Below are 12,316 nucleotides of genomic sequence, written 5' to 3' on the forward strand. Positions count from 1 at the left end.
TAGTCTATCTCCCTGCAATTCTGAGCACACCTACCAACCCCTCGTCTACCTACTCCTATACATTAGCGTTCCCCGGCTACAACACTGGTCTCTTTTCCTTCTTAGCCTCTAGGCATTTTTACTCAAGCTAATGTTTCTATTATCAAATATCTACAACTCCCAGATATTTACTTCTAACACAGATGTCTGTTCTAAGCTACACACACACATACACACACCATTTTCAGGTACAATTCTCAATAGTCAACAGATCTTATAACCAACTTACTGATACCATTAACTCAACCGAAGCTAACAACTCTCCTTCCTCTCTCTGCATTTTATTTCCCCACAACTGAGATATCTAAAATGATTTCCAGCTTCTGGTTTAGATGATTAGATGTCACAACCATGAGTGAGGGGTATTAATTAAATTAAGTGTTCATTTGGGGCTAACACTGTGGCAAAGCATGCTAAGCCACAGATTGCATTGCTAGCATTCCACTTGGGTGCCAGTTCGAGTCCAGCTTCTCCACATATGATCCAGCTATTTGCTATTGTGCCTAGGAAAGCAGTAGCAGATGTCCCAAGTGTCTGGGTCCCTGTACCCACTCCAGAGACCAGGAAAGCACTCCAGGCTCCCGGCTTCAGTCTGGCCCATCCCTGACCACTGCAGCCATCTGGGCCATGAACCAGTGGATGAAAGATCTCTCTCCCTCTCCCTCTGCTTCTCCCTCCCTGTAACTCCTTCTTTCAACTAACCAAAAATAGATAAATAGGGCCTGGTGCAGTAGCCTAGTGGCTAAAGTCCTTGCTTTGAACACACCAGGATCCCATATGGGTGCTGGTTCATGTCCTGGCAGCCCTGCTTCCCATCCAGCTCCCTGCTTGTGGCCTGGGAAAGTAGTTGAGGATGGCCCAAAGCCTTGGGACCCTGCACCCATGTGGGAGACCTGGAAAAGGCTCCAGGCTCCTGGCTTCAGATTGGCTCAGCTCCAGACGTTGGGGCCACTTGGGGAGTGGATCAAAGGATGGAAGATCTTCCTCTCTGTTTCTCCTCCTCTCTGTATATATCTGACTTTCCAATAAAAACAAATAACTCTTTTAAAAAATTTATAAATTTTTAAGTAACTCATTTTATTCCCAGGACAGCACTAATCACTTGCACAACCATTATCTCAGTGATACTTTGCTACAGTTCCAACATGAGTTCTAGCACCTGTATCTAAGCCCTCTTCTCACCCAGAGGACTCCACTGCCCTGTATGTTTACCGTGTTGCCAGCCATGGCGTCTACCTGTCTACCCACTGTCCCTCACTACAACCACACACTGACCACTTGTAAGACATAAATAAAATAGCACTGTTGTTGAGAACCACTCCAGAGCCTCGAGTGCTCCTTAGTGACACCCAAGCTCTCTGACGTGTTTTGCAGGACCTTAAATGACCCCTTATCCTTGCTTCCAATCACCTGCATTCTGTATTTTTCTTTCTCCTCCTCAAAACACCTGCTATTCACTTTGCCCAAAACACTTCCCTTAGATCTCTGACTGATGATTTCTTCCTTATTGGGTCTCAGCTCAGACACCAATAAGGCATTTTAGGGAAATCCTATTTCAAATAGCTCTCCCTCTCAGGTCACTCTCAATTCCTTTACCCTACTTGGTCTTCACTGTATATCTGAATAGTTGATCGTTGTTATCTTCCTCTAACAGAGAGAAATACCATACTTTTTTAACAGATGCAAGAATTTCAAAAGTTAAAGTTCAATGAAGCTAAATAACACAGCTAAGAGTGTGTAACTCAAACAGCGAAGCTGATCTACTCATCAAATCGCATCAGTTTAAAACAAAAGTTTTAAACACTAGAAGAATGAAGAGCAGGCAAGTGGCGTTGCATTCCGTGATGTGACTAAGGATACTGATGGCTGTGGTCCATGACATGGACTTTGAGGGACATGCACATTCCTTTACCTGTTTGCAGATGAAGTCTCTAGCAATATGGCTCACTTCTAAGCAAACGGGCCCTCTGAATCAGCTATGTCCCACTCTGAATCACAGAAAACCAGTTACTTTCCCACAAACATCAGCTCCTCCTTGGTTGCTAGGCAGATATTCCTCATTCACTGCCCTCTAGCCCTTTTTCTCCTCAACCTTATTCACAATGAAACTACAGAAATCAATGAAGCAATCAGCTGCAACAGGAAATGAACAGCCCGACACAGCGCCTTGGTCTGTCCATCCTCTGCTGTCCTGAGCAAGCACTTCTGATGCACAGAAACAGCAGCAGTAGAAAGAAAAAGCAGTCTTCTTTCTGGAAATCTCCTTTCCCTAATAACTAAGAATTGCTTCTCCCTCCTTCTGTGGTTCTTTAGAAGAGTCTGCAGACACACATCTTAGCCCCAAACGTCCTCCTGTTATATTTTTATCTCATATTTTACCAGTGTGGGGTTCATCAGCACACAAAAGGGAAGCCCTACGACCTTCTCCTTTGATTCTGTGGACATCTGTCCTAGCGAGCCCGGATGGCTGCTTTGGGACATGACATGTGAAAACGACCATTTTTACTTAAGATGACAAATGGGAGAGTGAAGTACAATTTCCTTTATAAAGAACACAAAGCTTTACTCTATGCCTATGTTTTTATTCCCCTTCCCAGTCATCACAGAGAGGATCGTAACCAAGTAGGAAATGCAAAGCTGATTATCTAACCTTCCTCATCCAAAGCAGCTACAAGGGAAGGCTGGAACACAGGAAACAGAGCTCATTCTGTAAGACGCCTAGAAGAACAGGTTTCACAATTCTCTGACTGAATTTAAAAAAATCTAATCTGTTATCTAAGTCACTTTTCTATCTTTTAGCATTTTTTTCATTGTTATTATTTTCCATGATGCGGTTTTGTAAGCATAGGGACGCCCCCCTCCGCCTCCCCCTCCTTGCTCCCCTTCTCCCTTGCCCACCATTTTCCCACGTATTGGTCAGTGCCCGAGATGAAGATGGTCATTTCATGTTACCTCAGAGGCCCTGAGTAGGAAAGAATGTTCCAAGGGCCCGCTTCATTGCACCAGGGTTGAGACAGGTCCACTGGCTGATGAGGTCCACTTCTGTGTACAGATCCAGGCATTCGCTACAAGGCCTGGCCAGGAGAGCTGTCCACCCTGCTGGTGTGCTTAGGAGGGCAATAAAGGATCATCCAAGTGCTGAGTTCCTGCTCCCACGTGGGAGACATGCAGGATGCTCCAGGCTCCTGCCACTGGCTTGGCCTCATCATGACTGTTGCAGCCATTTGGGGAGTGAACAAGAAGAGAAAGACCTCTCTCTCTCTCTTCATCTCTTTTTCTGACTTTTTGAAATAAATCTTTTAAAAAATCTTTTTTAAAATCTTTTTTAAAAAAAAGCGCAAGGGGTTAGAGCAGTGGGTCAGCAACCTAATCCTTTACCTGCAGTGCCAAACTGGTACTATTTGGGTGCCAATTTGTGTCCTGGCTCCCTGCTCATGGCCTGGAAAATCAGTGGGTGGTGGATCACATGCTTGAGCCCCTGTGCCCACAGGGGAGATCCGAAAGAAGCTCCTGGCATTGGATCATTTTAGCTATAGCCATTGCAACCATTTGAGGAGTGAACCGGCAGACAGAAGATCTCTCAATCTGTCTCTCCTCTTTCTATAAATCTAACTCTCAAAAAAAAAAGTTCAAATAGTTTTGTTAAGATACTGCTTTGGATACCCACATCTCAACCACATCTCAAGTTAGAGTTCCTGGGTTCAAGTCCCAGCTCTGCTTCTGCTTTTGGTGTACACCCTGGGAGGCAACAGGTTTCAGCAGGGTCCCTGCCATCCTCCTGGGAGCCCCGGAAGGGAGGCAATGGGTGCCAGCAGGATCCCTGCCATCACCAGGGAGCCCAGGACTGGGTGCTCGGCTTTCGGCTTCAGTCTGGCTCAGCATAGACTTCCTTCTGTCTCTGTCTTTCAAAATGAAAATTTCTTAATAAGAAAGTACATTGATTTTTTTTTAAAGTAAAATTAATAGATAGTATTGGAGTTAGAATTGTGGCTATCTTTGGAAAGCAAGGAGAAGGGAGGGACCGGGAAGAAATAAAGGTAGGCTTCTAGGGTCCCAGTAGCATTTTTCCCTCTCAGTCTGGGTGGTAGTCAAGATAAGTGTTCACTTTGTGATAATTCAGTGAGCTCTACACTTAAGAACTTTATATTATTCTATGTGTTGTGTTTAGGCAATAAACATTAATAAATGATTATCAGAAAATGTCTTGGGGCCAGTGCTGTGACATAGCAGGTAAAACTGCCATCTGCATTCCATATGGGCACCAGTTTTGAGTCCCAGCTACTCCACTGCTGATTCAGCTCCCTGCTAAGGTGCCTGGGAAAGTAGATGCTTGGACCCCTGCATCCATGTGGCAGACCAAGAGAACACTCCTGGCTCCTGACTTCAGGTTGGCCCAACCCTGGCTATTGCAGCCATCTGGGCAGTAGGCCAATTGATGGAAGATCTCTCTGTGTCTCCCTTTCTAACTCTGCCTTTCAAATAAATATTTTTTTAATAACAGTTTTTCTTAAATCCACAAACAGAAAAAATTTTGTGACCTATGAAAACAATCCGTTAGATTTATTTTTTTAAGATTTATTTATTTTTATCACAAAGTGAAATATACAGAGAGGAGGAGAGACAGAGAGGAAGAGCTTCTGTCCGATGATTCACTCCCCAAGTGAGCCGCAACGGGCCGGTGCGCGCCGATCTGAAGCCAGGAACCTAGAACATCCTTCAGTCTCCCACACGGGTGCAGGGTCCCAAAGCATTCGGTCGTCCTCCACTGCTTTCCCAGGCCACAAGCAGGGAGCTGGATGGGAAGTGGAGCTGCCAGGATTAGAACTGGCGCCCATATGGGATCCCGGGGCGTTCAAGGCGAGGACTTTAGCCGCTAGGCCACGCCGCCGGGCCCAGATTTATGTTTTTTTAAAGTGCTTTTCACATGGAAAAGTATTTATGAAATATCTCCCAAATTATTCTTTAAAAATCATGTATTTGAAAGGCAGAGAGAAGACAGGGAGGCAAAGACAGAGATCCTCCAGCTACTGAAGGCTGCCTCCCGCACAGCTGGGGCTCGGCCAGGGAGGAGTCTACAGCTGCGCCTAGGTCTCCTGAGGGTGGTAGGGATTCAGGTCCCTGGACAGGTACATGGCAGGGAGATGGACAGGAAACACAACTGAGAGAACTTGAATCAACCCTCTAATATGGAATGTGCGTGCCCCCGCCCGCCACACATGACGCCCACCCAAAGACAGCTCAGCTATTTCTCCTGTTCCAGCAGAAATTATATTATCCTGCTTACCCAAAATCAGACTTGATAGTCCCAATGGATTACAGAAAAAAAGGAGACAGATGAAAACCTATCTAGAGTTCATGGCCTCTTAATCTAAAATATATTAGCATCATAGACAAGCACCTAGGAGGTATTCAATAAACTCAATAAAATTACTATTTACTAATGATAAACAGACCAATTTTTTAATTACATCTTTTTTTAAGGTTTATTTTATTTCTTATATTGGGAAGGCATATATACAGAGAGAAGGAGATACAGAGAGAAAGATCTTCCATCCGCTGGTTCACTCCCCAAGTGGCTGCAACAACTGGAGCCGAGCTGATCCAAAACCAGGAGCCAGGAGCCAGGAGCCTCTTCCAGGTCTCCCACACAGGTACAGGCTTCAAAAGCTTTGGGCCATCTTCTGCTGCTTTGCCTGGTCACAAAAAAGGAGCTGGATGGGAAATGGAGCAGCTGGAACATGAACCGGAACCAATACGGGATGCCGGAGGATGCAAGGTGAGGATTTAGCCACTAGGCTATATCACACCAGACCCAAGACCAAACTTTTAACAAACTCATATAGCAACGTCTGAAATATACCAGGTAAACAGGATAAAGACCTAAATGTATAGTTCTAAAAATTCCAACTTCCAGACACCCACTTTCTGGAGCTAAGTGGTTATATAATAGGTTGCTGCTAAGGAAGAGAACAATTTATGACAATAGCCAGAGCAGAGGAAACTGGTCCTTTCCCCTGCACTGCAGCCTGGCTGCAGCAAGGCACAATCAACTTCCTGTTGCCCTAAGTGAAAGGATCCCAGCAGCAACTCTGCTTATAATGGCAGGGACTACTAGCACATAATGGAATAGAAACCCAATAGTGAAGCTAGCTGAGGCAAAGGAGAACAAGGTCAGGGGAAGACCGGAAGTGTTGGATCAAACTATTCTTATCCCTGGAAACTCAAAACTAACATCATTCCTACTTGCTACATGAGTTTAAGGAATCTCCCTAGAATAGAACTGACATTATGTGGCTCATAAATTCTTGAGCCATTGGGCCCGGCGGCGTGGTCTAGTGGCTAAAGTCCTCGCCTTGAACGCCCCGGGATCCCATATGGGCGCCGGTTCTAATCCCGGCTGCTCCACTTCCCATTCAGCTCCCTGCTTGTGGCCTGGGAAAGCAGTCGAGGACGGCCCAAAGCTTTGGGACCCTGCACCCTCGTGGGAGACCCGGAAGAGGTTCCAGGTTCCTGGCTTCGGATCAGTGCGCACCGGCCCGTTGCGGCTCACTTGGGGAGTGAATCATCGGACGGAAGCTCTTCCTCTCTGTCTGTCCTCCTCTCTGCATATCTGGCTGTAATAAAATAAATAAATCTTTAAAAAAAAAAATAAATAAAATAAATAAATTCTTGAGCCATCAAAAGTTTACCTTCTAGGGCCCAGCATGATAGCGTAGTGGCTAAAGTCCTCGCCTTGAATGCACCAGGATCCCATATGGTCGCTGGTTCTAACCCTGGCGGCCCTGCTTCCCATCCAGCTCCCTGCTTGTGGCCTGGGAAAGCAGTCGAGGACGGCCCAAAGCCTTGGGACCCTGCACCCACATGGGAGACCTGGAAGATCTCCTGGCTTCGGATTGGCTCAGCTCCAGCCGTTCCAGTCACTTGGGGAGTGAACCATCGGATGGAAGATCTTTCTCTCTGTCTCTCCTCTTCTCTGTGTATCTGCCTTTCTAATAAAAATAATAAATAAATCTTTAAAAAAAAAAGTTTACCTTCTAAGGGTTTCTCAGCAGTGCCCTTTCATTTCATTAATGACTGATGGGTGAAGACAAATCACAATAAGATTTTTATTATTTGTGGCTTATTTGAAAGGCTGGCTGACAGAGACAGAGAGAAAGAGATAAGAGCGATCTTCCATGTGCAGGGTCACTCCCTAAATGGCTGCAACAGTGAAGGGCTAGCATGGATAGAAGACGAGAGTCCAGAACTGCATCTGGGTCACCCACCTGGGTCGGAACCTGCTGACTTCCCAGATCTCTTAGGAGGCAGATCAGCGGGACTCGAACACAGGATGCCAGCATAACAAGCAGCTACTTAACTGTGCTAAAACACTGGTCCCCGTTTTCTTTAAAACCACAAGTCAGGAGCACTTCCAGCCCACCTTGAGAATAACGCACACTCTGGAGAGCAGAGGTGGTGGCTCAAGCAGCTGGCACCCAAACTGAGTTCAGGGATCCTGACTCTACTTACATCTCTGTCTTTCAAATAAATAACACCAAAAAAAGTTTTTTAAGAAAAACCGAAAATACAGAATACATGGAAAACACAGCTTAAACTTACAAAAGCAGTATTGGATCTTTTCAAAATAGTCACCCAGTAGATGGAAGATCTGTGTTTTCCAAATGAAATGAAAAATAAAAACTCAAGTTTAATCACCTATCCAATGCTCAATATCCCTCTCAGAACATCTTTATCACTCAATCTCTGCTTATGGTTAAAAAATTCATCATGTTTATTAAACCTAACTACCATGATTCTTCCTTAGTTAAGCTAAAATTCAATTTTCTGTAATTCAACCATTGGTCTAGTCTTAGTTCTATACTTTTAAGAAAGTAGAAAAGATGCTCTATCTTCAACACAACAGAACTTAAAACAATTTTCAGCCACTGTTAGAATCCTCTCCCTTTTTTATAAGAACTATTTTTATTGGAAAATCAAGTTTACAGAGAACATAGACAAAGACCTTCCATCCTCTGGTTCACTCCCCAAGTGACCACAACAGTCGGAACTGAGTCATTTCAAAACCAGGCGCTTGTTTCAGATCTCCTTCTACAGCTGCAGGGTCCCAGGGTCTGCTGCTTCCCCGGGCCACAACAAGGAGTTGGATGGGAAGTGGAGCAGCCAGGATTAGAACCGAATGGCCCATATGGTATAGGGTTGGGGAAATGCAAGGTGAGGAGTCTGCCACTAGGCTATGGTATAACCGAACCTTCTCTCCCTCTTAAATCTCAGAACAAAACCTCCTGTTCTTGAAATGATTTCTACACCCTTTATCATTCTAGTCAACCTCCTGTTAACTTAATCTAGCTCCTCCGGTGCCTCTTAAAAGGAAACACCCCTGCACAACACAAAATTCCAGATCTGATCTGACCAGTGCTGTGGCCTGCTTTGTCTGGGTCACTACGAGCCTAACAATACAAGAGTAGCTGCCAGGTGGTGACACAGTTCACACCACTAATGCCTCAAAAGAAAGAGATCACTGTGGACTGAGAGGAAAAAAAACAAAAAAGAAAAAGTAGACTACAAGCTAGAAAAGGAAGAACACACTTCAGATAAGTGGAAAATACATAAAAAGTCCTTTCAATGGGTTCTAAGGACAGAGCAGAGGAAGTAATTTGCAAAAACACCAGAGCAATGAATCTGTGCAAGGACATGCAAAAACATATAGACATAGTCAAAAAGGAGAGCTGGGCCAGAACAGTGAGAGGCTTTGGCATGCAGACAGTAAGCCATGATTAAGGGATGAAACCAAACAACGGGTTTCTCCGATGAGATGGTGGGGTGATTAAATCAATGCCAGCTTGCCAATTCCTACACCAGGTTAACTCCATGTGACGGGGCGGGGGGAGTTTCTAATTCAATTCTATTCCAAGATGAACTGAAATTGAGTAGTTATACATGATGAACTCAGGCATTGCTTTCAGAATATACTATTCCAAAATACAAAGCAAGGAATGCCATTTGGGACGTATTTCTATCCTTTCCTGCAGGGTTTCTCAGGATGAATACTTTGCCATTTAATATGACACGTACATACAAGGTAGCTGTTCAGTGATTAAATGTTCAGGATCTCTAGTGGAGACCATGACCTTCTGGTCTCTTTCTGTGGGTTCAGAAGTGGGGAAATTCAACCACTGGGACAATAGGGGGGAAAGAGGTTAGCGAAACCACAGAACATCAACAATGAGAGCTCCCTGAGATCAGAACCAATGAAAGCAGCAGCAGCAGCACTTCTGAATCAAATTGTTAAATAAGAATTTGACTTAAACCATCTCCTGCCTAAAGAGTCTTCCAGGAGGACTAGTTCTGCAATGTGTTGTGCCAGTGGAGAATTTACAGAGTGTCCAAGAGATGCTGGCAAAACACAATCTCTCCCAAATCCTGCCACGGAGCCGCAGGAATCTAAAGGAACAAATAGATCACCCAACTGCTGAGAGGAAAAGTGAAATTCTCATTAATGAAAAAACCATGAAAGAAGAAACACTGAGTCTCCTAATCCCCGGAAACAGCAAAGCCATTTTGGGTTAATGCAGATTTAAACAGCAGAGGAGAGCACCACAGAGCCGTCCGTCTGGCCAGCAGCTGGGGGAAAGGCTGTTATCAGGGAGATCACAAACAATAACAACGCTCCCAACCTGAGCAGCCAAAAGAAACAGGAACTGCTAACAGGTCCTGGAGACGGCTGCAGTGCATACTCTCCCACACTCAGTCCCTTTTGCCCCTCTCGTTCAATACAGATGGGACAGACTGCCACTTGAATTTCGCACCATCAAATTCAGTGACTAATCCAAATCCTGCCTTTTCTGATCAGATAATCTCTGTAAAACCACAGTCCTTGCATTCATTCAGAACCAACCCCGAGTTCCTACTATGTCAGACTGGGAATACTACAAAAAAAAAAAAAAAAAAATCTACATGGGGTGGAGTTCGCACACCACCCCTCTTGTTAAACCCCATAGCTCTAGCTTCAAGCTATCTTCTTAAATGGCTTAAGTGTCCTTGGGGGGCGATTGGGGGAGGGTTGTAGGGAATCAATAAAAGGCCCTCTGCCTGAAAGCACTGTGATAGAAGTGAAAATAAATCACAGCGCTTGCGGTCAGCTGCTCAAGGATTTCCAGTGAAATACGAGAATCATCTTAGCCTAGACCCCAGGGAAGGAAAAGGGATCAAGACAATGGAGAGGTGCAAACCCAGAAAGTACACTGAATACGGTCTGTGACAGCTGTAGTACGAGCGCGTTCCAATTTAAAAAACTCCTTCTAAGCTGACTGCAGGGAGAATAAAGCAGAGGGGACGCAGCCCATCAGTGACAGGCATCGCGGTCTGACTGGAAAATCCCAGCCACCGCTGCCACCGGGGTGGCCCAAGCCCGGAGCCCACGGCCCCGTCACCGGAACGAGAGGCAAGAGTGCCTCACAAAGCTGCGTGGGGAAAGCTCTCCCAACGTTTCTAAGGGATTAACAGACGTAAACATGACTGCCCCGAAGGCACCCACGGGGTGGGGGGGGTGAAGTTTGGCTAGGTTGGCAGCAGGAACCCCACTGGAGAGCGCTTAGCAGACTGCCCGGGCCACTCACCGCGCACGCAGAGCAGCGACATGGCCGAGGGCGGGCGAGCCTCCGCCGGGCCGCTCCCTCCGCTCCCCTCAGCAGGTGCCGCCGCCGCTCCCGCACTCGGTCCCGCGGCTTCGGCCGCTCCGCATGGTCCCCAGTCGCAGCAGCGTCCCTCGGCTCCCTCCCACGTGCCGCGAGGCTCACGGTCGGAGCACACTCGGCCCGGCGGGGCGTCCCGGCCGGTGCGCCGGGGACTGGGCGCGGCGCCTCGGCGCCATCGCCGGGAGGCAGGAGCGGCAGGGACACCCTCCGGTCCCTCCAGCCGGGAGCCGGGCGAGCTACAGGGCCGAGCCGAGCCGCGGCGTCCCGCCCCCTGGCCAATCAACTCACGCCCAGTCCACCAACCCCGCCCCTCCACGGGCATGTAGGAGGCGGGGCCGCCTTCCGCCCTCTTGACGTGCGGGACTCTGGGCAGCCACGCCCACGAGTGAGGCTTCCAGCCGGGAGGCGCCTCAGCTCACCTGTGAAGGCGGGAAAGGAAACGCCCGGTGCCTCCCGCGTGGGTGAGGCGTCCACACAGCAGGAGATACTTTACATTGAAGAATTCCTTAAGCATCCAGTCCTGACAGCTGAGGACCTGACTGTGATCATTTAACAAGATCGGACCACACAGCAGACAAGGGAAATTTGAATTCGCAACTAGAACAAGCTGAACAAAGTCTGGAGGCCACATCCTATTTAGTCATTTTATTTTCATGCTTGTCATTGCGGCTCCCATGTCTAGAGTAGCACCTCGCATGTAAAAATGAATGCATAAATATTTACTGAATGGAGAAAGGTATTTTAAGCAGAAGACTTCTGGCAAGATAAAGCTTGGACATGTGAGGAACGCAGAATGGAAAAAAAAAAAAAAAAACAGCAGAAAACAGGAAGACAGACTCCTCCTATAGCATGCTCTATAGATCTACAACCATACCCCCAAAATATGATTTAATTAGTTTCGAGAACAGCTCAGTTACCTTATATTTTATTTTATCTTATTTTATTTTACTTATGGCCCGGCACAAATGCTCAAAGGCTAAATGACTAAGTCCTCGTCTTACAAGTGTCAGCATCCCATATGAGCACTGGTTTGTGTCCTGGCTATTCCACTTTCCTTCCAGCTCTCTGCTTGTAGTCTGAGAAAACAATGGAGGACTGCCCAAAGCCTTGGAAACCTATACCTGCGTGGGAGACCGAACAAGCTCCTGGCTCCGGGTTCAGATCAGCTCGACTCCAGCTGATGCGGCTATTTGGGGAATGAACCAACAGATGGCGGATCTTTCTGTCCCTAATTCTTTCTGTAAATTAAATCTGATCTGCCTATCCAATAAAATCAATAACTCTTTTAAAATATAAAATGTACTTTTTTATTAGAGAGGCAGATTTACAGACAGAATGAGGGACAGAAAGATCTCCGATCTGCTGGTTCACTCTCCAAATTGCTCTAACAGCTAGAGCTGAGTTGATCTGATGTAAGGAGCCAAGAGCTTGTTCCAGATCTTCCAGATAGGAGCAGGAGCCCAAGAACTTGGGTCATCCTCCGTTGCTTTCCCAGGCCACAGGCAGGGAGCTGGATAGGAAGTGGAGCGGCCAGGGCAGGAACTGGTGCCCAAATGGGATGCTAGCACATCAGGCCACTGCAC

The 12,316-nt window shown here is 46.6% G+C and overlaps 1 protein-coding gene across 7 annotated transcripts in view; it reads right to left on the bottom strand.

Annotated features, from left to right (window-relative positions):
* UNC13B (unc-13 homolog B) overlaps nucleotides 1–10,965 on the bottom strand; it is a 213,076-nt gene extending 202,111 nt beyond the window's left edge. For all 7 annotated transcript variants that reach the window (XM_058672175.1, XM_058672174.1, XM_058672171.1 and 4 more), the window contains exon 1: nucleotides 10,656–10,965. In XM_058672175.1, coding sequence (XP_058528158.1) covers nucleotides 10,656–10,677 — 22 coding nt within the window. In that variant the 5' untranslated portion in view covers nucleotides 10,678–10,965. The remainder of the gene's footprint in view (nucleotides 1–10,655) is intronic.
* Nucleotides 10,966–12,316: the final 1,351 nt, after the last annotated feature.

The sequence above is a fragment of the Ochotona princeps genome, chromosome 14 (genome assembly GCF_030435755.1).
Source record: "Ochotona princeps isolate mOchPri1 chromosome 14, mOchPri1.hap1, whole genome shotgun sequence".
Lineage (NCBI taxonomy): Eukaryota > Metazoa > Chordata > Mammalia > Lagomorpha > Ochotonidae > Ochotona > Ochotona princeps.